The 27092-nt window shown below is 35.5% G+C and overlaps 3 protein-coding genes and 1 pseudogene across 3 annotated transcripts; 1 reads left to right on the plus strand and 3 right to left on the minus strand.

The window, feature by feature from the left end:
• Nucleotides 1-1924: 1924 nt before the first annotated feature.
• LOC147296851 (protein yippee-like At5g53940) lies at nucleotides 1925-5410 on the minus strand. The gene is made up of 5 exons (XM_086243944.1): nucleotides 5221-5410; nucleotides 4090-4133; nucleotides 3475-3583; nucleotides 2604-2659; nucleotides 1925-2522 (listed from the first exon to the last, which is right to left on the minus strand). Exons 1-5 carry the CDS (start codon nucleotides 5314-5316, stop codon nucleotides 2444-2446), a joined length of 384 nt encoding a protein of 127 aa, XP_086100070.1. The 5' UTR covers nucleotides 5317-5410; the 3' UTR covers nucleotides 1925-2443.
• A 5204-nt stretch (nucleotides 5411-10614) lies between these two features.
• On the minus strand, nucleotides 10615-11834 carry LOC147296852 (ethylene-responsive transcription factor 4-like). Its single transcript, XM_086252081.1, has one exon. It carries the CDS (start codon nucleotides 11677-11679, stop codon nucleotides 10924-10926), a length of 756 nt encoding a protein of 251 aa, XP_086108207.1. The 5' UTR covers nucleotides 11680-11834; the 3' UTR covers nucleotides 10615-10923.
• Nucleotides 11835-20145: 8311 nt separating this feature from the next.
• Nucleotides 20146-23983, plus strand: NSL1 (MAC/Perforin domain-containing protein). Its single transcript, XM_086246224.1, has 7 exons — nucleotides 20146-20630; nucleotides 21131-21369; nucleotides 21583-21787; nucleotides 22173-22256; nucleotides 22367-22550; nucleotides 22677-22843; nucleotides 23153-23983. Exons 1-7 carry the CDS (start codon nucleotides 20376-20378, stop codon nucleotides 23840-23842), a joined length of 1824 nt encoding a protein of 607 aa, XP_086102350.1. The 5' UTR covers nucleotides 20146-20375; the 3' UTR covers nucleotides 23843-23983.
• A 68-nt stretch (nucleotides 23984-24051) lies between these two features.
• Nucleotides 24052-27092, minus strand: LOC147296854 (pentatricopeptide repeat-containing protein At4g14850 pseudogene; annotated as a pseudogene).

Below are 27092 nucleotides of genomic sequence, written 5' to 3' on the forward strand. Positions count from 1 at the left end.
CCTTCTTTTTTTTTTTGGCTAATTCCAAGTTTCCAACCAACCATATATGCATGCATTGCAACTCCAACAATCAATACTCTTATAAGGTGGGATCCACTTGGCTTCACGTGTCACCCCTACACTGATTGACTGCCTCAGCTTCAGACCGGTGGGCCCCGCACCCAAGCGAATCTGTCGCCACCAGAGTCGTCACGGCCGTCTCCCTCTCCAACCTTTGGCCTCGTGTCCTGACGTACGTTGCCCATACTATAAACAACCAAATAATAATAAATATTATTATTAAAGTATGATATTGCTTTCAAAAAAAAGAAGAAGAATGTTTTTGTTTTTTTGTTGTCTTAAATTTGGCGTACTAAAACTCCATAGCCCCCGTCGGTCTTCCGAGGGAGAGTTTGTAACGGCACACCGTCTGTATACGACTTGAAGAATGACCTTTTGTGTTTTGTACGTACATCCTTTTTAAATCGTTGAACAACATTGAGAACTGCAGTACGTGGTAGCTGTATATAGTGTTTGTGAGTCATGAGTGATGGGTCATGATGAGTGAACGACAAGAACATGCATACCATCATATGAGGATCATCATGATTCATGCATATATCATGAATTTATGGGGACGTTAAAGAAGCTAGTTAGGTTTTGAACTTTTTTTGTTAAAATTTTAATAATGGATAATAAAATATGAACAATTTCTTTGAGGAATTAATTAGCAGAACAAAGTGTTGCATTAGACTTTAGAACAAAATATTAAGGCTTTTTTACTCAAATACCACCTGAACTATAAAGGGTGTGCTCAAATACCACCCAAACTTTTTTTCTTGCCAATTTACCACCTGAACTTTCACATATTGGCTAATTTACCACCTACCGTCATTTTAGTTAAATTTTCTGTTTATTTCAAGGGTATTTTCATCATTTATATAAAAAAAGCATTTTAAATATTAAAAAAAAAATCTAATTAAACCCCCTAAAAAAAAGGATATTTCCATTTTCTATTTTTTTAGTTTTTAATTTTTTTTCTAATTATATTTTAAAAAAAGTTTTTAAAATAATAATATTTTTTTATTGTATTCAAGGGTAAAATGGGAAGTTTAAGAAATTTTTTGATGATTTAACAGAAAAATGGATGTTAGGTGGTAAATTAGCACATATTAATAATTTCAGATGGTAAATTGACAAGAAAAAAAGTTTGAGTGGTATTTGAGCACACCCCCTGTAGTTCAGGTGCTATTTGGGTAAAAAAGCCAAATATTAAATAATGGGATGACAAGTGAGGACTAAGAAAAGAAAAAGCCTAAAATAGAGAGAGGGAATGATGGCCTTGACTCTCTGTCGTGGATCACGTGGAGCCCCTGCGCTTCTTTAATAACAAAACAAAGAGTGAAACTTGAGAGACGGTGACAATATTTTCTTGGCCAATACCTCAACTTAATCTGTGGGCCCCCCATCTCCTGCTCTCAGTCAAAACCCAAGCCAACACTCAAAAGACCATAAAACCAAATACGTACCTTACTCTTTCACTTAAAATATTATAGTATCCTCGAAGGCTCAAAGCTCAAACCAAACCAAGAAAAAAATCTAATATATATAGCGTCCTTGATCCTTCCAGTCTATTGAAATTTTACAGTCTTATAAATCGAACACTCAGAACAATGCCTTTCTCTGAATTTTTTTTTTTTACTGTGGGGAAGAAAAAGAGTAAGAATCATCACAACTAAACAACACGGGTATACTATAATAAAAACTAGGGGCTGGTCTACTAGAGTGGTACCAACAGCGAACAGTTTTCATATTAGGAAAACACTTAATATTCCTATAATTTTAAATTATTTTGGACGGCAGAAGAGAAGACCACCTGTCTCATTAAGCAAGCATCACCTATCCAATCAGGTATCAATATTATGCTGTTTCTTGCGCAGAGAGCAAGGATTAAGGAACAGTGTCCATTTATACAATCAATATTAATTAATGGGGGTACAAGCCTCATGCAGCTCACAGCATACCTAAAGCCTAATATCTAAACTTTACATAAATAATATTATCTAAGTACACTATGCCTAGAGAGCAAGGAAAGAAACACAACACTTCACTGAGATGGTTCCAAAGGAGAAACCAAGATGGGCCCCAGAAGGATGATACCTTTTCTTCTATGGGATCATTTTAACAATGGGGCACATAGGCTTTTCAAAACGCTAGCTAAGACCACCAAGCATAAAGCTTTTGGTGAGACTCAGACACCATACAACTTCTAGTGAGATAGCTCTTCACTTCTCAGTCTGCTCACATCTGATCAGTGCCTACACTAACTAGTATAGAGTATTTCGTAGTCATCCATATATAGATTATAAACCTGCAAACTTCTTTTACTAACTACTGAAATTGTATATATGATCATAACTGTATAGCGTCCAGCTTTTATTCACTTTATAAATGCAGTAACTTCCTAAGGATTTTCAGCATCACTTGAACCAGGCCGAGCATCCAGATTGAATTCCTCAGCTACATCCTCCTCTATCCTCCATCTATTAGAGAGACACGCACATTTCAGGTCAATCTGAACCAGTAAAAAGAAACAAAAGTAAAAGCTCTTATAGATTGAGTACCTTTCAAGCACAAATTTTCCTTCCTTGAATTTTTGGTTTTTGTCATGTGCAATTACCTAATAAAATTCAACATCAGTACAACTAAGTAGTGTTTTCTGTTTAAGAAAAGGTAGTGCTGAGTCTACAAATAGCCTCAAAGACTACACACACAAACTTTGCAGCAAACAATTTCACTATTTTAAAGTCAAGTGGCCTAGGTCTAGTGTAATAGATGGCAGACATAGGATGCATTTGAAGTTGATTTAAACAAATATGCCTTCTACGCACAAACATGCCTTATCTTGTCCAAGCAGTGGGATATCCTCGAGAAAATTACATTTTTTATAGGAGACACTTTATTTGAAGCTCTACTACAAAAATTGATACTTTAATCTTTTATAGGAGAAAAGTCCAAGAGGACCACATTTAATCATTGACATCTCTTGGTTCTGTTTGGCTCGATGAAAGATGACTATTTTTAAAGGTTACTAGAATAATAATAATTCAAGAGTTCATTACCTTCAGCAGAAGTTTAAACATGTAACCTAAGAAAAAATGTCAGAATGAATTTGTTTATGATAAAATTATATCTCTTTCATTGAGCCCACAATACTTGTATATAAAGCTTTATGGGAGGCTGTTCAAAACAAAAAACATGTTCATTTTTATATATAAAGAAGCTTTCTGGGAGGCTGTTAAAAAAAAAAAAAAAAACATGTTCATTTATATATATAAAGAAGCTTTCTGGGAGGCTGTTCAAAACAAAAAACATGTTCATTTGTGTGTTTGTGTTTTTTTTCTTTTACTAGTGACACTCTCTAGTCCTGCTTCTACCTACCTATCCAACAACTAAAGCAGCAAACATTGAGGCAGAGGGATGAAGAAAACATACATATTTCCAGCCAAGAATCTGTCCGCAGCAGCAGCAAAAAATATCTTCTACAGTATGCTTACCAGAAAGCATCAGCCTATCCACCTCAGGACCAAGCGTTATGTTCACCCTGGATAGAATTTTCATAGGTCAGAGATGAGAAGAATAAGAAAAAAAGAAAAATCAATTCAGATTTTTTCATGGTCCATGAAAAATAATATAACATCCCTTTTTTTTCTTGGAAAAGAAGAGCAAATGCAATTACATCAAATCATATCATTGTGATAAACAGGTTTAAAGTAGCTCATTTGTGTTCAACATTGACATCCTCACTATGTCCTTTCCAAAAAGTGTAAGTCCCGTGGATTATCAACTATAACGCAGGTTTCATATTAAAAAAATCATTTAGAGTTGGCGATTCAATATGGCTATTCAAGAATTGTTTTACTCTGTGTAATGGTCCTCTGACTCAAACAGAAACAAAAATCAATGAAGACCTGAAAAAGGAATCTACAAGTTAGTTCACCCTAAGACTTTGTTTATTTAAAAAAAAAAAAAAAAACATTATTACCAAATACTGTATGTCAGCCGGAAAATGAAAGTTGAAAGTGAACTTAAACCAAAGGAAGAACTTACACATTGCTGAACAGATATGCCCTCCCTTGACGACAGTTGAAAGACTAATCACATTACAACAAACTAGAGTCAAATAATTGAATACCAAAGTTCTCTGTATGTGTAACTGAATAGTAAGGATGGAAAAGTACAAAAAGGAAGTACATACTAAAATAACTTCTAATTTAAAAGATTGAGAGTAAGCTACATGATATAGACATAAACTAAAAAAGAACACTGAGCATAGTTTGTAAAACCTTGAACAGAAAACATATATTAACCTCTTTAATGCACACAACTTGAACCATAAAAGCACTTATTACTTTCACAACAAAACTTTAATAGATTGGTTGCAGCCTTAGTTGCCAAAAGCTTAGTTTTTCTCTCTTGCTCCAGGAGGGGAAAAACACATTTTTAAAGCGATGAATGGGCAGCTTCTAAGCTTGGGGAATTGGTAATCTATGAAATAGTACAGCACCTATTACTTTGAGCACATACCAGATATTAAATATATGTATGAGTCATGACATTACGTGGTTTTGTCCTCCCAATGGACCCAATCTATTGAACTAGCGCCTTTTTAGAACTTTATATCTTGTTGAATGCTGCGATGCATTATAAAAAGAACCACTTAAATGCGTATTGTGGTTGCACATGCAATCTAGTCCCTTTACATGCGTGTATTTTCAGCTTCCTACAAGCTTCTCCACCAAGAAATGCCCCTATTCTCTGAAATCAACAATGGTACCAACTCAGAAAAACCCAATTCAAGCCTTAAATCCCAATTCCCAACTCAGAAAAACAATGCTCTATAGAATCTAATCCATGCATGACCTGAAAAACCCTTCAACACATGCCTAAACACAGCAACAAACAACAAGGTGAAATGCTAAAATGCTTCACTTATGCTCATATCACCTTTTACCCAACACTTTCCAATAACTACCCAATACCCATTTCACATCCCCTAACCATCGCTTCAGTTCCTAATCCATTTCACAATTTTCAGAAAAGGGGAATTAAATTTCAATCTTTCCTGCATTCAATCAAACAAACTATGCGTATACTACTAGTAATTGTGCTTATATCATTCAGGCTTCTACAAGCAAAAAACAAATGAAAGATAAAATTTTATAGAGACAGAGAGAGTACCCGAGAGAGAACATCATCGGCGAGGGCAAGAGCGCTGTCACAAAATCTGCATCTATAAGCTCTGCCATCCAATTCAACCAGGAAAACTCTCCCCATTTCAATTTTGACTTTTGAGCTAATCTAATCTAAACCCTAAACCCAAACTAGTACTCTACTCCGCTCTCCCTCACAAATTCATTACCATTTTCCCAATTTGAACTCTCTCTCACTCGGCAATTCCTAACACGTGGTCTGTTCGTTAGTTGTTACGCATGCAGGCAAACGACGTGTCGTTCGATCCTCGATGACATGCCGTTCCAAACTGTCCAGCTCTTTGGAAAAGGTTCTATATTTTTATAAAAGCTATTTTACAGAAAATATCTTATATAATTGAATAATGCTTTGTAGTTTGTACTACATTTTTTACATGTGTACTATTTTTAATAATATAGGGCCATAATTCTATACGTGGGTTCCAACCAGTGACAGAGCCATCTGAAAATTTAAGATGTACTGAACTTGTGATTTTTTTTTTTTTTTCCTGGGTACGTTGAGTGAGCTGTAGCACAGTATTGCTACACCCCTAATTCTAATTTTATAAGAGATATGATATATACGTATATTATACAAGAATATTCTAAATTAATTGGTCAGTAAGTTAATACAAAACTAACTACCCTATTGGGCCTACTGCACAATATAATCTCAAAATCCGAATCATTCATTTTTTAGTCCCTACTTAGATCATCTCTATAAAAAAATTTTAAAATTTGAAGTCATTTAGCCATTTGATTATGATAACAATTATTTATATACTTTTATCAAAAACAGTGATCGTCTCTTTATTTGATCACGATTAGATGACTAAATGATTTCTAATGTAGTTAATTTTTTACAATAATAATCTTTGAAATATAACATAAACAATGGACGGTTTTGATTAGTAATTAGTTATGTGATGGACTCAAAAACATGATTAGTTTCGTATTAACTTACTAACTAGTTAGCTTTAAAGCACTCATATATATATATATAACAAAAAATATAATACACAATATTTTTATATGTAATTAGTTTACAAATCATAGAAATTAGGTTTTGATAGCACAATTTGCCACTACTACATGAGAATTATGCCCCTATGATTAGGTGTAGTTTAAATAAATAAATAAAATTTGTTTTTGGTTAATGTAGTTTGTGCAAGATTTTACTTCAATTCTTATAGTTTTAATTGTGTCAATTTTGTTCTTGTACTTTATTAATTGTTGCAATTTGAAGATACACCCTTAATTTCATCAATTTGTCTGACAAAAATAGTGTGTACGATTCGGGGTATTTTAGAAAGTAATAATGAAGGTATACTACCCAAAAATTTTAAATACCCTCACACGTGAGTTTCTTGTTCATAATTACAACAACTATAAAATTATAAGGACAAAACTAGCATAATTAGAACTATTAGGACCGAAGTTAACTTTAACCCAAATTACATAACCAAAAACGAAATTTAACCATTAAATAATGAAAAAAAAAAAAACACACACATCAAAAGTAATTATAAATAAAATAAATTTTATGTTTTATAGTCAAATAATTTATCATTTATTGCACATTAAATCTTTGTTATATATGGTTATTCATTACTATATTTAGAGTGAGAAGATAAGGAAGGCCTTGTTGGTCAAAATTAATTGGTTAATAAGATTCTTGCCATGTTGGGTCCATCATAAATTTGGTATACTCCTTTTGTTCTTTTCTAATTCCCATGATCTAAAAGAATGTTAAGGATTTGATTATAAATTACACAACATTTATAATTTTAGTGGAATAGTTCGTAGTACTTTAATTTGAATTTGGAATTAGCACATTTAGTGACAACTGCAAGCTTTTGCCAAACAATTTGTTAGAATACAAAAGTTGCATGGTAATCTTAAAATTCGTTGCACCAAGAAATGAAAATTATAACATTGTTCGTTTCATTAATTAACTAAAAATTATCATATTATCAAAGCATTAGAAAATTTTTAAGCATACATAATTTTGAATATCAAACTCAAAGACCAAATTCTTATAGCACCAAATTATTTTGGACAAACATCTCTAAAAAAGAAAGGTTCCATTTTAAACATTAATTTGAAATCCCATTCATTGTTTGACTGAAATAAATTCATATAAATTAAAGATACTACACTATACCTTACACATAAGTTTTTTACAATTAGCAAATTAATTTGTATTCAAATAATTCCAACATTCATGGTTGTTCTATAAACTTACAAAAATGTTATACGTATATCATTTTTATTTCAATTTTTGTTTTTTATCTTACGTATCATTACTTTATTGAACTTTACTGAATATATATATAAAGTATAAAAGAAAAGTTGAAAAAAAGAAAATGAAATGTCCAGCACTAATTCACTACTGATAAAAATATGATCTTGATTTTGCTCGCTCATGTACCAAAGGCAACTCACACGTGCAGTCGCCTTGTTCTCACGTGTGATACAATCTTCTAACGTGTCCGACGGCTTTAACCTTCCCAATGAACATAATTCCGCGTGAAACGGCGTCGCTTTCAATAGAAAATCTTCTACAAATCCGCGGCTGAAATGCGCTGCTAAATTACGCCAAAAATGAGAGAGAGAGGTGTCACCTCAGGAGGCAACAAAGTCCACTATAGAGAAAAAGGCAGCAGCCGCCCACACCTATCCATAATTATTCATTTCTTTATTGCTCTGACAGTTGCTTTCATTTTTTTAATTTTCATTCTTTTTAATTTTATTTCTTCGCTTTCTCTTCACTTGGACGCGAAACGTGGCGCATTACCAGGCCTCCCAATTAATCTCTCTCTCTTTCTGTTGGCGGGAAAGGACGTGACGTGGGACCCACTCCATCGGGCAACAGCATTTAACAAAAACACGCCGACTCGCCGGCGTAACTGTCTGTCTCTTCCCGACACGTCACCATGCCTCACGGCTTCTCTGCGCCGTACTCTACCAATAATAATTATATTTTACGCTTTTTTTTTTTAATTACTATTTCTCTCATGCTTGAATCTTGATGCGTTCATGTTCCTTCTTCTTCCCAATTCACGCAAATTGATTATGGCATCTTGCTGTCTTGTGTATTTGCATGGAGAAAAGCTTTGTAACTATTGTATATACTCACTCATATATAATTAACAGTGACATGAACAAATTAGAATATATTATAAAATAGTGAATATATTCACTCGTTAACATGTAAATTTTTCATATTGACATAATATACATGAACATATTTATTAATTTATTTTTTATACACGCATGCACAAACCATTGAATCGCTACCGGCACATACATCAAACTCCATGCATGGTGCACACTATTCTACCACAACATACTTATGGCTTATATAAAAAGATAAATTAATTTATTTGAGGAAAAGATTTACTGGTTACAAATTAATATATTTTATATTTTATCTCTCTCATTACGTAAAAAGATAAATAAATATAATAAAGATATACAAACTGATATATAGAAATTTTACTAAGAAATTCTTCAATAAGGCAGTAGTAGCACGTGCATTATATGACCTTGAATTACATACTCACATGTATACTTATTTAACTAAAATTTACAATTATTAAAATAAAAAAATACAAATAAGGTGGTAGCATAAAATGATCATACCATACATGTTGTCAAACAGCCATAATTAAAAATTTCTCAATTTTACTTATGATATATCGTTTAGACATTCATTCATTTGTACAAATTTAATACTAGCAATGTATATATACATGGTTATAATAAGAGGTCCATTGATTTTAACTACTAAATTTTAATAATTTTTTAGTTTAGGTACCAAAATTAAATAGCATTTTAGATTAGGTACTAGTTGAAAAGTCAAACAAATTAATAAAATAAAAAGTATTAGAATTTACAAATATTACATCACATGCCATTACAATAAAAAAATAAAAATAATATTACATCACAAATATTATATTGTATTATAAAAATAAAAAATCAATCCAGTCACAACTTAACTGTGACTGTCTTGGTAAATTGAAAAAAATAACTCACACCACTATACTATATATTATTTTGAGTAAAAATATTGTTTTTACCTCTATTTATACTATATTGTAGTATAATTTCTCTAAAAAAATTCAATTAAGTCACAATTTAACTGTGACTGTCTCACAACTTAGATGTGACTGTTGTTTAGTCACAACTAAATTTGAAGTTGTGACTGTATGTGAAGTTGAGACTACATTAGCAAATTTTCAAGATAATAAAAAAGTCTCAAGGACAATTTTGTCAAAACTTTATAAATTTTAACTAACACTCATTATATGTGGGCCAAAGGATAAAAATGTCAAATGGAAAAAGCTCAAATCAAAGGGACTAACATATTTATGACCTAATCTAAAAAAATACATTTAAATTTGATAGTTCTATTGAAATATTATATGATATTCATACTATATCAAACAATTATTAGAATTGGTATTTAATCTTAATTTTCTATAAAATAAGTGATGTAATAATTATATTAAAATTAATTATAATTTAAGAAGTATCTCTCACTTTATTGAAAAAGAATTTAAATATAAATTGCGTTCTGAAATAAAAATAAATTTTTATTAAAAATGGAAAGCAAGAAGAAATGAGGAAGCAATATACTAGAGCAGAGGACGGCAAAAAGTGAGTGGCCCCATCAAAAGCGGCAGCCGCTCTTCCCCATTTCCACTTTCCATCCCTCTCAGCGCCCGCCTCTACGTGGGTCCCGCCTGTCTCCTTCCCCATCTTCCGCATTGTTAAGCAAATTCATTTGATTAACAATTTTCTTAAAGCAAAAACATAAAACAAATTTAATTTGATTTAAATAGGAACGCGAGATCGGAAGGCCGTATATCACGTGCAATCTAACTCCAAATCTCGAGAGCTACCCAGTCAACATGGAATTAACTTTCGGTCTCAAACCTAGAAAACCGCCCATTATCCGGTACGCGCCTACTTGTCATTTCACCATCACACGCCCCTAATAATTTCCGTGCATCTTTCCCTTTCCTTAAAAATAGATAAATAAATACTTTCTAAAAATAATAATTAAACGTTGTTTTAAGGGAAATGTTTGTAAATCAAGTACTGAACGCATTGAACTCGCTTTCAGATACAGTGAACTAGTGAAGCAAACATATTGGACTCGTCCCACTCAGTCTAGTAAAGGCCGCCGACGGGTGGGGACACATGCCCACCCACGCGGCAGCGAGTCAAGAGAGACCAATTACCAAACAACAAAATTCATGCACCGTGTCCGTACTTCCATGGACCCCACGTGTACCCAACTCCCCTGCCGGACTTTCAGGTTCCGGGCTTTTATCGCCGATCGTATGATACTCGTAGAAAGAAAATTCAAGCATTCTGTGTCATTCCGTTGACGGAAATTATAAATTATTTCTAAAATGAGAGATTACAACTGAGAAACAGAAACAAAAAAATTAAATTAAAAGGGTCTCTAACTTAGAACAACAAGATGAAACATGCCGTTTCAATTCTGTTGCAAAAAAAGGTTCAGCTACGTATTCACATGGAGCATCTTTGATTTAGTGCTCTCGACGTATTTTTCTTTTTTCTACTTTAGTAATTCGAAAATAAAAATAAAAGCTGAAATTAAAGATTCCTTGCTAGCTCTTATCCTCAGCGACGGCGCTTTTTTCCCAAAACAAAATTAAGCGAGTTCCGGTGCAGGAGGGAGGTTGAGATCGATTAATCCTCCGCGAGGCAGATCGTGGTGGTTCAGATCGACAACCGAGGACGAGTCCGAGTCGCTCTGGGCCCCACCGGCGAAACCACCCCCACCACTGGTGTGAAACTGATTGTGATCGAATCTCAGCCGCTGATGGAACTGATGACTGTTTACCATCCCGGCTCGGAACACCGAATCGAAGTAGAGCATGTGACTCGCCGCCGCCGCTGCCGACGCCGGCACACCGATGACGGCTCCAGCCGGAACCTGGTGGTGCTGGAACGGGAACCTCATGGCGGAGCCGAATCCGCCGCCACCACTACTAACGACGCCATGTGCGAGATTGAGATCCAACGGCGAGGAATCCACCATCAGATCTGCCGGCTCCCGGCTGGAAGACTCCACCGTGCTGCTCTGGCTCGGGATCTGATTGTTGCTGCCGCTATGATTATTATTATTTTTAGAAGTAACATTGAGATTGAGAGTCTCTGAGGGGAGGGGGAAGTTAGTCTTGGCCTTGGCGCCGCGGAACTCTCTGGCGGCGGTGTCATAGGCTCGAGCCGCTTCCTCAGCCGTGTCGAAGGTTCCGAGCCAGACCCGGCTTTTCTTGCCCGGGTCCCGGATCTCGGCGGCGTACCTCCCCCACGGTCTCTTCCTCACTCCTCTGAAATGCACCTCCTTCACGTTTCCGTTATTAGGTCTAACGGCGGGGGTGCTGCTCTTATCTCTGGGCGCCATGTTGCAGTAGAACCGAAACGGCGGCGTCCTTTGTTTGAGGGTCGAAGAAGAACAAACCGTGGCTGTGTTTTGTGTTTGGTTGCAGTGAAAATGAAAAGGTCGGAGGAAAGCGAGAGAGCGTAGGGTAGGATGCAATGGAGGAGTGGTAGGGGAGGCTTAGTTTTATAGAGGGGGAGTGGAGGAATTGAAAAGAGAGAGAGAGAGAGAAGCGCACAGTCAACGAGGGATTTGACTGAAATGGGTTACGGGGGCGGCTAGAGAGACAAAGAGAGAGTGCGTGGTGGCAATTTAGTAATGTTAGTTCCCGTATTACGTGGCATGTGGGTTGTCGACTGAGCACACCCATCATTATTATCATTATTTAACGGCTGCAAACACACTGTTTATTGCGTGCGGTGCTGCTTTCTTAAGTCTCCACGCGCGCGTCACACCACTCATCTTTCACTCGCTTAAATTTTTTAGGATTTTTGGATTCAACACCTCATCCACTTTAATTTTAGACTTAGTATTTGTGTTTTTCACTTTTTCTAATTTTGATTGTAACCCCTCCATAAAAATATGATACATACAAGAAATTCACATTTGTTTTTTCTTTTTATCAATTTTTTTTAATAATTGATATATAAAATTATGAGATTTCAATTTATCTAATCTATAGACAATTTTTGAATTCATTCATAGCCTAATTTCACCTAAGTTGTAGTTTGAAAACTTAGCCACCAAAATTTTCATTGTTGTAAATCTTATTGATGGAAGTGGGTTGGCACTTAATTTATCAGTTTTATGTTAAGTTTTAACTTTTTGTCAAAATTACAAATTTAGAACTTAATATACAATCTACACAAATTATCTTATACTCTAAACCTATTTAGAAAAATAGGTAAACGTCAAATGAAACGATGCTGATGATACTCAACACTAGAAACCTTTTTTTTTTTTTAATTGATAATCCACTCTAGAGATTTTTTTGCATAAAAAAAAGTATATAAAAAAAATATACCTATAAATTTTGTATCCATATTATCCAAACATTTTTTCAAATTAATTCATGGAAGGTAGCAAATATTTATTATATTCAAGAAAATTAAAAAATATGAGATGTACATCAAAAATGTCAATTAGCTGATATGAACATGTACCCAAAATTGAATTAAATTTTTAAAAACTGTAGTGATACAATATGCTAATTGATAATTAGGATACATTAAGATGACAAATAAGTGCACCCTAATTATCTATTTTGAAAAGGAGACTGGTTTATACGCTCGTAGCCGGTTGAACAAGTTGTCTGCATTATCTGCTACCTCGCCGCGTGACTTGGATTATTTTTCATTTTTTTTTTTTAGTGCTTTTTAATTTAAGGAGGCTACCTTTGGGCTTTGGCGCTTTGTGCTCTTTTTCTCTCTACAGCCTTTTTTGCCCACGCTTTTATCCTCCCTTTGAAGCGCTCGCTTGGACCAATAGGTGGTGCCTCTAGGCTTATGGAACACTGACACGTGCCACTTGCTTACGCGTGTTCAAGGGAAGCGGAGGAACCTCACGCAACCATGCCCAACGTTTCTTTCTAATAACTCGTGTGTGGTTTCTGACAGCAGTATCATTTTTATCCGACAACCCCTCCTTCCACGCCCTTGGGGATTCGTGACCCACACGCTCTACCGAATTACCACCTTTGAACTGCTTTGAATCCATAAAAGGACCAAGACCCCCCAAATTTACTTTCTTTTAGCCCCCACCAAGCTGTCTTGTCAAATGTTCACAAAAAGACTTAGCGAGCAAATAATAACAGCATATTTATTCTGCATTCAATTTCTAATTATAATTTTCTTTAAATTTAAAAATGGAAAGCAAGTAAATTTGCTTTAAATTCCATTCACGGTATTACCTTCTTAGGATGGATATTATATTATTACGTGTGCCTTACTACAAATGTTTTTTTTTTTTTTAGTTACTCTCCTAGATTATGATTAGGTTTGAATTTCACCACTTAAATTAAAAATTAAATCAAATTTTTATCTTAATTTATAAAAATTTATAATATCACGCCTCCATTTAATTTTGTTAAAATACACATGCGATACAGGTGCCCTATTTTTCAGAATTTTTTTCATGTCATTCCAAGTAGCAAGTGGTCTTTTTACATGGAAGTGGATCCTCTGCCCGGTCTAAATAGGAGGTATGAATGGAGTTGGGGAGAGAAAAAAATAGAATGAAAAGAGAAAAATGGAAAGAGGATTAAGCTTGGAATGGCAATAAAACACATGAAAAATAGGGCACGTGAAACAAAATGTAGGTAAACCCTACACCGTCTTATGCGAGAATCCAACACAATATGGCAGATAATGCCTCTTTATGATAACTAATTATGTCTAATATTTGATTAAAACGTATTTAATAGTTAAATATATCTTCTTATTTTTTTCATAAAAAAGAATCCACAATACATACTATATATATATACATAACAATTACATTCTAATGAATTACCCAGTTGAGGTTTGAGGATGGTTTTAAAAAGGTAAATATTAGATAATAACGTATGTATAGGACCTTTAGGGTATGTTTGGTACATCGTATTAGGCTCTGGATAGGAATAAATAATCTATGTCAGTTGTTTGGTGTCCACTTGTATTATTTAATTACCTGACTATGTAAACCAGACTGGGCTTTTAATACTCTCCTTACCTGACTAACTAATACAACACACACACCTAGGATTAGATAATACACGCTTAAATTGAGAAAACAAAAACACGCTGAAAATCAACAGACGTTATTTTCATCTTCTTCTCCCTAGGGTTTTCTCTGCTATCTTCTCCACAGGTTCTTCTTTTCACTTTTCTCCAGGTATCCATCTCTCACTCTCTCTCTCTCTCTCTCATACTTTCTCCAATATGCTTCTTCTCTGTTCTTCTCTTTGTTTATATATTTCCTCTTCTATGTATGATGTCTAATTATCTCTTCTTATTTTTTCTTTTAAATTTATTCAATAGATTATTTTATTACATTTTTTTGGAAATTAGGTTATGATTTGTTCTTGAATAAATATGTGCTTATATACTATGTAAAACGTATGATCCTAAGTTCTACAATTATGAGAATGAATTTCCCCATGTCCTATAGATCTTGGCAAAAACAAAAGAAAAAAAAATCTTGGTTGTATGAATCTTGCCAAAAATAATTTGTGTCATATGAATTTTAATTTTTACTAAGTTATCAAAGAATTAAAAAAATAGTCTGATCCGCTGCTATCCGACAGAGCACCAAACGCCTGATAATATTATGGATAAACAGTCAGTACTCTCCGGAATAGATTAATACTATCCGACAGAAATTAGTCAATACAGTCCGACGTACCAAACGAGCCCTTAGTGTAAACCAAATGAAAATGCTACTAACAACGCATCAATAGTTTGCAATTAAAAAAATATTGTGCAGGAACTTGCTGTTATATATTAGATCTCGCGTGTTATATATTAATTTGTCAACTCAACGTGTTAGCATGCAAGAAAATAGCTCTAATTGTAGTCACGCGTTATTTTAGAGTTAAAATATAAAATTAATTATCTCCTACTACATGACAACTTTTATATTTACCTTCAATTATACATATTGTTTAAACTTAACATACTTTTCATATTTTGGGGGTCAGTTGTCCTTTATTAACCCACATTAAATAACCATTTTTCCATTTTTTTTTATATAATATTTAATATTTATCTTTTTCTTTTCCAATATAGTTTGTATGTTGTTTGGCTATGTTTTTAGAATCTCTGTATTTCCAAATCTCACAAGCTCCAGATCTCTCTCTCTCTCTCTGTGCTTGATCGAAGCCTTCTAGATCTGCTCTGACCACTCCGACTTCTCCTCGATTGGGGATGATCACAGCTTGTGGTACGTAGACTCCTACTTTGATTTTTTATCAGTAGAAGATTCTTGATTTTTTTTTTTAAGCTCAATTTCTGAAACTGCAATTTCTAGAACATTGCAAGTGAACTGAAACAGCAGTTTATTGGAGTTGCAGTTACTAACTGCAGTTTTTGAAACTGCAAATGAACTGAAACTGCAGTTTATTTGAGTTGCAAGCTTGCAGTTGCAGTGTAAGTGAAACTGTAGTTTATTTGAGCTGCAGGCTTGCAGTTACTAACTGCAAGTGAAACTGCAGTTTCTGAAACTGCAAAGTGAACTGAAAGCAGTTTGTGAACTGAAACTGCAGTTTTTTTGGAGTTGCAGGCTTGCAGTTGCAGAACGATGCTTGTGAGTGAAAATGAACAATTGTCGATTTGGTAAAATTGAAGAAAGAGATTGATTTGGCAAAGAAAAGAAGAAGATCAGTTTTGGGCTATTTGTGTAGTTGGTTTGGTTGTGATGCGTTTCTTTTGGAAGGTGTCCGCATGTTATATTTTGGGCTGGTAGATAGTGTCCACAAGTTAATAAAAATAGATTGAGTGGTTTTGATTAATATTTTGTTTTATTAGTACCTTATAAATTTATAATTAATGAACTCTAAAATATAATTGGATCATATATCATGGTTGCTTTTTTGACAAGTATATATATAAGCCATTAGGTTACATTTATAACATGATTTGATTCAAGGGGTATTTGATTGTGGGTTTGATTCAAATTAATTTCAGTGTGTAGGGGGTCGAAGAGCATCGATCAGCAGTAGTTGCAGTACGTATATGCTATTTTGTTTGTAAATTTCAATTAGGCTTGGTCCCCATAAGACATTTCCTCATTCATTGAGAGAGGGGTATAGCTTTATGTGTCAAATACTTTGTCCTTTTCAATTGGATGTGCATCAAAACCTCTCTTTAATGTGGAGAAAATGACGTTGGCTCTATGAGCTTGGCCATAACCACAATTTTTTTGTGTGGACCTGGAAAAGAGCTCTTCTGTTTATTTATGCAATTAAAACCAAAAGAAAATAAATCAGCTAAAAACTAAAAGCCAAAAAGGAGTAAGAAAAGGTTCATTAGGAGCATCTGTATCATCCACGTGATAAACGACTTCTATTATTAGTGGGGTGATTCTATTCACTTAAAATACTCCTCATCCATACATACCCCAATTTGAAAAGTTAAAACTTTGATTCGATATTATAGCATATGTATTTCTAAAACATTATTAAAAATTCGTTTCCTCTTCGCCTAAAGACCTTTGAGATATTGCATTGAAGATTAACCAACAGTCATTGATGATTCACTTATATTTTTTTCAACTTTTTAATTGGAATGACTAAATAATTTGTATGAAGTATTATGAATTTGAAATGATCACCAAATACAATGAATTATTTGAAATTCATGCATTTCTCTATATATATTGTTCTATACAAATGCAAAATTTTATGTAACCTTAACGTTATATTTAGGCAATTCAATATGTGCTTCAACTAAATTCTCTATATATGAATTCTTACATCTAAATTGAAGTTTGCATTTTTGTTTTTCAAATTTTTTCTTTCATTTAACCACAATTAATTTAAATACTGAGAGAGAATAAGGAAACGTCATAGTTCAATCTTATCTAAATATATATATAAAAAAATTATATCTTTCACAAAAATTTGAAAAATCAACTTTCGTTATTGTATTTATTGAAAATTTGACGTTTGCCACAGAAAAAAAAAAACACTAAAGAATTATTAAAAAGAAAAAAAAAAAGATGCCAGCCCTTTTGGCATTGTCTCCATAGATGGCTTGCTTTCTTTTAATTCTAATTTTTTATTTTAGAAACATTCTTAATGTTTAGGGTTTAATTCTCTAATAATTTTAAAGAGAAATATATATAAATTCCGTATTAAAATATTAATTAATTAAATGGGGTGAAGAGTATTACAGGGGTGAATTGGTTCACCATTGTCATTTTAATTAGGACGCAGTTTGAGTGAGCTGTTTGTCATGGAACAAAAATTTCCAAGACTTTCTTTTCTTGTCATTACCAAATTGGTATACTTTATTTTATTCCCTTTGTGGCTTTGTGAAATGTTGGAGGTGAAATTATGCACTAATCTTTGTTTCATTTGGCCAGAATTATCACTATTCTTATCCTTTCCATTATCCCAGGATGTCAAACAAAGTTTCCTTCCTATATAGTCTAATCATTTCTTTTTTTAGTCTCTTTCCTTATTGCTTCCTATCTAATTTTTAATGCTAGTCCTTTCATGGTTGGATACTGGTCTATTTAATTTTAAATATAATTCCATTTATAGTTATATATATATATCTAGAAAAACATAAATCAGAAAATTTGGTTTTGATGTTTTCTAGAACAACCACCGGATGATGGATCTACACACAAGTACACAAGCACTGAATAATATTGAATACATACAGCTCATCTTGGCCGCCAATAAATAAATCGCAGATCTTCCGCTGGAAAATAAAAATAAAAATAAAAACTGCAACAATATTTTTGGTGCCGGAGGTGTGTTGGGAAAGGACCCATCAAATATCAGCGTCAAGATTGATTGGATTATTATCTGTATGTATCTTCTGTTGTGCATTATATTATTAAAAAGATAAAGCATGCATATTTAATATGTTAATAAGGGTGGGCTCGTTACGTGCCAAGTGGCAAAGATCCAAGAAGCCAACGCGGTGGTGGTAGATATTGAGATAAGCATAGCATGGAGTTATGGACTATAGACTATAGACTATGGACTAGAGTATAGAGAGATTATATAGAGAGAGTTGGAGGTGAAACACATTGTCTAATAATACGTGGCCCCACATTGTTGACAAGCTAGCTACTCCAACTTTATTAGGCCACCATCACAGCAACAGCTGAATTACGCACGTTAATGTGCCATTCAAGTTTACTGGATGTGACTTTTATTTATTTATTTTGTGAATATTGTTTTTTATTTTGTATACATCTAGATACACTGCTATTTAATATATTATTGTTAAGATTATAGGAAGCAGTCAAACTTACATATTGTGATATTGGTATGAGTCACGAGTTCATGAATGATGACATGTTGTGGTGGTAGCTAGACCTTGGGTTTTGCTTTCTTCGAGCAATTAATGTAATGAATATCTATTATACCAAAAAAAGCACACAAATAAATTAGAGTCTATAGATAGAGGGTGTGAAGTGTGAAGTGTATATTGGGTATGAAAACGAGGGTGGGTGGTGGAGTCAAGTCAAGCATTTTGCAAATATGTTGGCTAATTAATGAGACCATTTATGGCGTGTTGACTATATGTCTTGAATTTTTCAACGTGCAAGTGATGCTCGGAGCCCTGGACTTCTTCTGCGGATTTTCCCTTCTTGGTCAAAATTACAAGTAATGTGGGTTTTAAATTTTTAATTGGTGCGCTCTAAACTCAACCAAAACATTTAATATAACAACAAATTAATGTTGTGAATTGATGATTGTTGTAATTATAATTTTATAACGAATGGTTTATTGACGTTACAAAGTTGAAGCTTAAGGAAAACATAGTTGGAACCGAAAGAAAATAATTATGAGTTGAAAGCAAGATATTAATGATATATTAGTGGTTCAGCTGGTGGGAAATTGGAATAGAAGGAAAGTTGTCATCACCTGCAGGTGCTGCTGCTCACTGTTGATATGTAAATGTGGTAATAGTTTCAACAACGATATGTATTATAGCCTAACTTAAAGATTATGCATTGACTTGATCAATATATTCCTACCTTACTGAATACAGAATATTTGTATTTGGCAATAATTTAATAATGAAATGAAGATGTCACTCCATTTGGTCTCCTAATTTTCGTAAATGCTATGTGGGTTGTTATGTGCAACTTAAATAGGAGGGAGTGAAGGATAAAAATCTATACAGGAAATTAGGTGGGATTCCTTCATATTCATTTTTCGATCTTATATAGAAACTTATGACATTTTTTTTAATGGATTCAGCCCTTTGACTGTTTATCAATTTTCCATCTCAAGCTTCATGAGTCAACTTATAGAAGGAGTTTCCAACACCCACGTCTGTAGTAAGAATTCGATTTTTACCTTGTAGGATTCTTTATAGCCATGTCTTTGATCAGGTGACGCTCTCTCAAGTTGAATAGTTTGTAGGGAGAATTTGAGATTAAAATTTCTCCGACATTATAGACAGAAATGTCTAAACAAATAGCTAATTGGTGAATTTTGATGATTCGGGTTTACCTCAGGGACTCCCTTGAGTGTGGCCCATTGTACAAGAAGATTACGCGTAAGGGCTTAGTTTACATTGGGCTTTAGCTCATGGTATCTATCCCCAGCCTTCAAAAAGGAAGGGAAGAAGGATAAAAAACGGTAAAAAACCAACAAATCTAAAGGAAACAACAAGTAATAAACGGTGACACGTGGCGAAAGAAGAAAGGAAGCCGTCAGCCGCCAGCCGCCTACAATTTCGAAGTCTTTGTTCCCACTGCGTTACGGGCGGAGTCTAGGCTCCAAATAAAACCATTGAAGAAGGGAAACGAGTCACTTTCAGTAATAAATTAACCCAAAAGAAATATTCAATCTTAAACAAATAAAAATAACGAATACAATTTTGTCTCAATCTCTCAGATCGTTGAAAGCTCAAAAACCAGAGACCCAAGACCACTCCGGTGGGTCTTCGCCTTCTTCTTCTTAGTACTTCATTAACAAGAACCCTTCAACACTCTCAGACGAGTCAGAGCTCGCAATCAACTCGCTAGTCGCCGTCCGATTGCTTCCGAAATCGATGGCTGTCAATGCGCCTCGCTTCGATCCCCAGTCGGCCGCCCAGAAGGCCGTCGCGGTAATCGGGTCCGGGTACGACCTCGGCAACGATATCCGGTTGAACGCTTGCAAGTCGGTACTGATCGAGCTGGACCGGACCCGGACCCGGGACCTCGTGCTCCCGGGTGGGGCCGTCGTGCCCGACGTGTCCACGTCCATTAAGTGCGATAAAGGCGAGCGCACCAGGTTCCGCTCCGATGTCGTTTCGTTCAATCAGGTTTTTTTTTTCTTTCTTAGAATTGAAAGTTCGTTATCTGTTTTGGCGGGAACTAGTGTTTGGGTTTTGATTATTCTCAAATTTGTGACCGGTTGCTCTGGTGAAAGAATTGGAGAATGTTATGTTTATGGGAAGCTGGAAATGGGTGTCTTTCAAAAGATGAAATGGTCACATTTGGTGAAGTGGGTTTTCTTACTATTTTCGTGTTATGTATTATGGAGTTGGGAAATTCGAAATGAAGCATGCTGAATTTATTGACTTTCTAGTGATTTATAGGCAGAAAGTGAGCATTTTGCTTCATTCCTAAAGAATTTCATTTGGCACAAACACACAAACACAAGTTTCAATTACTTCATCGCTCTCTTCTTGATTTATCCGAGAATGCTAATTTTCTTTACTACTTGTTATAGTGGAATAATAGGCCCCTAGTAGTTGTTAATTATAATGAGGCTTTGTTTTCCTCAAAATTTATCTATATTGGTTGTACCGTTGTATTCCAGATGTCAGAGAAATTCAATCAGGAAATGTCTTTATCAGGCAAAATTCCCTCCGGCTTGTTCAATGCTATGTTTAACTTCACCAGCGGCTGGCAGAAGGATGCAGCTCCCACAAAAGGTCTTGCTTTAGATGGTTGGCTAATAACTCTCTATAACATTGAGTTATCAAGATCCCACATAACACTATCCGAGCATGTGAAACGAGAAGTTCCTCCTTTCTGGGATCCTGTTGCCCTTGCTTCGTAAGATTTCTTATATGGAAAGCTTAATTTGTCCATGCCTTTAAATTCATTGTGGATCCAAGTGGAGTTTATTTGTGAACAGCAACTAATTTATGAAAACCCTCAGTCATTTGATTTTTAACCTGCCATTGAATTCAACTCTTTAACACCAGTTGTAACTGGTGATGTTTTTTGGTAAGGATAATTCTTGATGTTTAATAATATGATTTCCAGGTTCATTGAGAAATACGGTACTCATATTGTTGTTGGGGTGAAGATGGGTGGAAAGGATATAGTTCATATAAAGCAGTTACAAAATTCAACTCTTCAGCCCACTGAAGTGCAGAAATTGTTAAAGCAATTAGCTGATGAGAGATTTTCTGAAGCTGTAAAGGAAACTTTTGTATCGAATTCTGCTGATTTATCAGGAAAAATGAAGGTAAGCAGAATTTTAAGATTGATCATTTTTACCTACTGTTGGCATTATTGTGGTGCTTATAAGGAGGAAGGGAGAGAACACTACCAAAAGATTGGAGGACAGGAAATTTTCTGATTAAGAAAAGTACATAAACTAAGGAAAGGTCCTTAGTTGCAGCCTTTTGCAGATAACTTTTTTTGTAAAATATATACATTCGTCTATACCCTTAAAACTAGTGCAGAAGAATAGGGGTTCAATAAAATTTTGAATTGCTATTACCTTGTATCTTTTTGTTAGAACATTATGGGCTACTGTTTAATCTTGATACACAAATTATGAAGATGGGAGTTGTGGAAATTGATGAGGTAACTTTGTTTTACTTAAAAATCTATCTCCATTGTTTCAGGTTGACCATTCTACGCCCTGGGATCTTCATAAAACATTTGCGGCCTCAATAAGGCCACATATCATCACTCACTCAAAGAATGATGTAAGCCTTTTGGTGTCCACTTCAACAGTTTTTTCACAATCTGCACAAATATGAAACAATCAGCCTGCTTTGAATAGACTAAGATTTCTATATTTTCTCATTTAATGCAGGATATGGTGACCATTTGTGTTCGAAGGGGAGGTGTTGATATTGGTCAAAGTCATAACCAGTGGCTTTCGACTGTATCACAGTCACCTAATGCCACATCAATGTCCTTTGTGCCCATAACTTCACTTTTGGGTGGTGTCCAAGGCAATGGATTTCTTAATCATGCAGTCAATCTCTACCTTAGATGTGAGTATGCAATTTTTTGTAATGTCATCTTTGTCTCCCTATGGCTAAATGTCCAAGTCAGCTGCGTTGTTTTTTTTCCAATTAAAAGTGTGAATACTATTTTTATTTCTATGATAAATCTTGCAGATAAACCACCAATAGAGGAACTCCATCAATTTTTAGAATTTCAATTACCACGGCAGTGGGCTCCAGTGTATAGTGATCTGCCTCTTGGTCTCAGGCGCAGAAAACATGTGTCCCCATCACTTCAGTTCACTTTTATGGGCCCCAAGCTATATGTTAACACTATTAAGGTAGTAATATCATGTGATATAGAATATTGACATAGTAATTACTGATAGCATGCTGGAGATTCTTAGTTTACATTGTATATTTTATCAAGTGATGAAGTACTTGAGAAAATTTTAAACTGAAAAATTGTGTCAATGAGTTGATAGATGCAGCTATTACTTGCCTTGATGAAATCTATATGGACTCTCAGAAAACTATTGCCTTGATGTCTTTGTTTGTGCAGCCACTTTTCATCGATCCCAGTACTCAAGCATATCATTGCATACACTAATTCCTCGTTACAGTCTGGTTTCTAATTTTACAATTTTCAGGTTGATACCGGAAATCGACCTGTGACAGGAATCCGTTTGTACCTTGAAGGTAAGAAAAGTGACCATCTGGCAATCCATCTTCAGCATCTTTCAACACTTCCCACTAGCCTACAACTCTCAGATGATCACAGTTATGAGCCCATTGACGAGCCAGAACGAGGCTACTTTGAAGCTGTCAAGTGGAGCATATTTTCACATGTATGCACCGCACCAATACAGTACAATGGTGCCTGTATTGATGACTCTGCTTCTATTGTAACAAGGGCCTGGTTTGAAGTCAAGGCTATTGGAATGAGGAAAGTTCTGTTCCTTAGGCTTGGATTTTCAATGGTGGCATCTGCAAAGATCCGTAGATCAGAATGGGAAGGACCCTCAAGCTCATCTCGGAAATCAGGATTCCTCTCAACCTTGATCAGCACAAGGTTTAGTGCTCAATTGAATCCACCTGTGACACCAGCAAAAGTGAATTTGAATTCAGCAGTTTACCCTGGTGGGCCACCTTTACCAACGAAGGCACCAAAAATGGCAACTTTTGTCGATACCAAAGAAATGTCGAGAGGTCCTGAGGACCCTCCAGGATATTGGATGGTCACTGGAGCCAAGCTTTGTGTAGAGGGTGGCCGAATCTCAGTCAAGGTGAAGTATTCATTGTTGACAATAATGTCAGAGGACTCGATGATGTTGATGTAAGAAATCAAAAGGGGAAGAAACACAATATTGGTTTGTTGTAAATGTTATACCATGTACATTATCCATTCTAAAATCGGTTAAAACTGATTGTATATGGCTCAAAGCCATCCTGATTTGGAAATGTTGATTGTTTTCTGGGAATTAAACAATCCCAGATGTCTATGGCAAAAAAAAAAAAAAAAAAAAAAACAATCCCAGATGTCTAACTGACAAGCTTCGGATATTTTTGGTTCAGTGAAGCTTCTTAGTTTTATAGCTGTTGAGAAACAGACTCATATTTGAAAAATATAAATAAATATGCATTTATTAAAAATTACACTTTAATAGTATATCAAATGGAATACAAAATTTCCTTTGGGTTAGTAGGGAGAAAGTGCATAACGGTGGTGTCTACCAATAATCCCCACATGAGCATGAACCATCTTTGAAATGATGGAATCTATTGATGTCCCTCACTATAATCTCTCTCGAGCCAATTTTACAGATGAACTTGAATGCGGTATGGCAGTCCACACATACTCGTAGGTTCTTCTTCACCCTAATGGGAGCTCCTGGTGGAGTGGCAATCAACCCAAAAGCCACCGCAAGCTTCTCACTATGGTATCGTAGAAGCTGCTCCTTTTCGCTTTGTTCCACATCATGGAGGTCCGTCTCCACCATTGTGACATAGCCAGCTTTGTGCATAAGGTCAAACAGCTCATCAAGTTTAGCATATATTTCCCCACTTCTTGAATGACTTCTATCTCCCACTATAAAGGTGTGTACCTTGTCTTTGACTTCAATCCAACTCATCCCAGGTTCCTTCTTTACATGGCTATCTTTCATAAGTCTTCTCATTTTTGCCACATTATCCCACATGCCAACTGATGCATAAATGTTTGCAAGAAGTACATGTGTACCAGATTTCTCGGGCTCAAGAGCTAAGAGCATTTCAGCAGCTTGTTGGCCAAGCTCAACATTTTTATGGATTCTTGCAGCCCCAAGAAGTGCCCCCCAAATTGAGGCATTTGCACAAAATGGCATCGTGTTGACAAGCTCCATTGCCTCATTTATCTTCCCTGCTCTGCCAAGGATATCAATCATGCAAGCATAATGCTCCTCCCTCGGCACAATTCCAAACAACTCCTTCATTGACCCAAAATATTTTCTGGCTTCAGTTACCAAACCTGCATGATTGCATGCGCAAAGGACACTGACTAAAGTAATATGATTGGGCGAAACACCATCTTTGAGCATCTGATTAAATAAATTGAGGGCCTCTTTTCCATGCCCATGTTGAGCAAGTCCTCCAATCATCGCAGACCATGAAACTATTCCTCTCTCAGGTACCTCAGAGAAAGCATGATCAGCGTCATCTATGCTTCCACACTTTGCATACATGTTAACAAGAGAATTCCCGGCAAAAGCATCAGACATGAATCCTAACTTCAGTACGTGAACGTGGATCTGTTTCCCTTGCTCATATGCGGACAAATTTGCACAAGCATTCAGAAGAGAACTGCATACAAATGAATCAGGCTTGTTCCCCCTCTCTTGCATTTGCAAAAAGAGTTTTAGAGCTTCTTCGCCTTGTTCATATTGAGCATAGGCTGTGATCATGGATGTGAAAGCCACCAAATCTCCAATTGGGTTTTCTTGAAAAATTCTTTCCGCATCTTCTATTTTGCCACACTTTCCATATGTATCAAGAAGGCTATTTATAACATACAAGTCAGACTGAAAACCTGTTTTGACAGAAAGAGCATGAACTTGTTCACAAACATTTATAGCCTGCAAGCTCGCTGTGGATTTGAGGACTGTAGATAAAGTAGTCTGGTTGAATCCTAGTCCCTCCTTATACATTTCAGAAAAGATGGATACAGCTTCTATATCTTCCCCATTCTGTGAATGTCCAGAGATCACAGCATTCCATGTAACCATGTCCTTCTTTGGCATCATATTAAAAAGCACCCTTGCATCATCCATCATCTCACACTTGCAATACATATCTATCAGTCCAACTTTGACAAACGAATCTGATTCTGTATCCATCTTTATCAAGACAGAGTGCAACTGCCTACCCAATTTCTTGAACCCCATTCCGGCACAAGCTTTAAGTGCACTAGATAATGTAAACATGTTTGGACATATTCCTGACCCTTCCATTTGCGAAAACAATTTTAGAGCCTGACCATGGTACTCGTGAAGAACACAACCAGCAATAACAGCATTCCAGGAAACAATATCGGGTTGTGCAATTTTCTCAAAAACTGAAATTGCATCTTCAAGACTTCTGACTTTTGCATACATGTCAACAAGTGCATTTGCTGAGAACGAGTCAGAATCATACCCAAGCTTAATTATATACCCATGAATTTTCCTTCCTCGACTACCATCCCCCAACCCGGTACAGGCGTTTATTATACTAGACAGACTATACTCATTAGGTTTTATTCCACTCAGAATCATTTCCTGAAACAGGTCCATTGCTTCTCCAAAGAAGTCACTCTGCACATAACAAGAAAATAATGCATTCCATGAAATAACATTCCGTTCTGGAATTGCATCAAACAGTCTCCTAGAATCCCCAAACTCCCCACACTTTGAATACATAACAACCAAGGTATTAGCAACAAACTCATCAGACTCAAACCCTGTAACCACTGTGATCCCATGAATCTGCTTTCCCAGTTCCAAATCTTTAGTAATAGAGCAGGCCTTAAGAACACTCGGAAATGCAAACTCATTACACTTAACACCCAACAAGTGCATTTCATGAAACGCTAAAAGGGCTTCTTTACCAAGCCTATTTTGGGCATACCCAGATATCAAGGCAGACCAAGAAACCAAATCCGGTTCTGTACTTTCGTCAACCAGCTTCCGGGCATGCCCAAAATACCGGCACTTGGAGTACAAATTGATCAAATGGTTCCGAAGATTTTGGTCTTGGGAACACCCAAATCTGATTATGTGAGCATGGACTTCCATGCCCACACCTACAGACTTGGAAGCAGTACATTGTGATAACAGCTTAGAGTAGGATATAGAATTGCCCTTGTGGACAAAGCTGAGAATAGGGGTGGTTTGTGCGTGTTTGCGAAATTGAACTGAGGTTTGGATATGTTTAGCAGAGTTTACAAGATGGGTTGAGAGAGTTTTGGGTTTAAATGACAGGAAAAATCGTTGGGGAAGAGGGTTTTGGAGGACATGGAAAAAGCAAAGTTTCATGGTCCATTTGACCATCGACTGTACGTCTGAGACTTCTACACCA

This window comes from Dryas octopetala, chromosome 1, assembly GCF_963921425.1.
Source record: "Dryas octopetala chromosome 1, drDryOcto1.1, whole genome shotgun sequence".
Taxonomy (NCBI): domain Eukaryota; kingdom Viridiplantae; phylum Streptophyta; class Magnoliopsida; order Rosales; family Rosaceae; genus Dryas; species Dryas octopetala.

Excerpts from the sequence above, each read along its gene's own strand:
- LOC147296851 (XM_086243944.1), bottom strand. The coding sequence starts at position 5,316 with ATGGGGAGAGTTTTCCTGGTTGAATTGGATGGCAGAGCTTATAGATGC. Across the intron at positions 3,584-4,089 it reads GCATATCTGTTCAGCAATGT|GGTGAACATAACGCTTGGTC; the intron begins GTAAGTTCTTCC and ends AATTCTATCCAG. Across the intron at positions 2,523-2,603 it reads GGAAAATTTGTGCTTGAAAG|ATGGAGGATAGAGGAGGATG; the intron begins GTACTCAATCTA and ends TCTCTCTAATAG.
- LOC147296852 (XM_086252081.1), bottom strand. The coding sequence starts at position 11,679 with ATGGCGCCCAGAGATAAGAGCAGCACCCCCGCCGTTAGACCTAATAAC.
- NSL1 (XM_086246224.1), top strand. The coding sequence starts at position 20,376 with ATGGCTGTCAATGCGCCTCGCTTCGATCCCCAGTCGGCCGCCCAGAAG. Across the intron at positions 22,551-22,676 it reads AGTCAATCTCTACCTTAGAT|ATAAACCACCAATAGAGGAA; the intron begins GTGAGTATGCAA and ends TAAATCTTGCAG. Across the intron at positions 22,844-23,152 it reads TATATGTTAACACTATTAAG|GTTGATACCGGAAATCGACC; the intron begins GTAGTAATATCA and ends TACAATTTTCAG.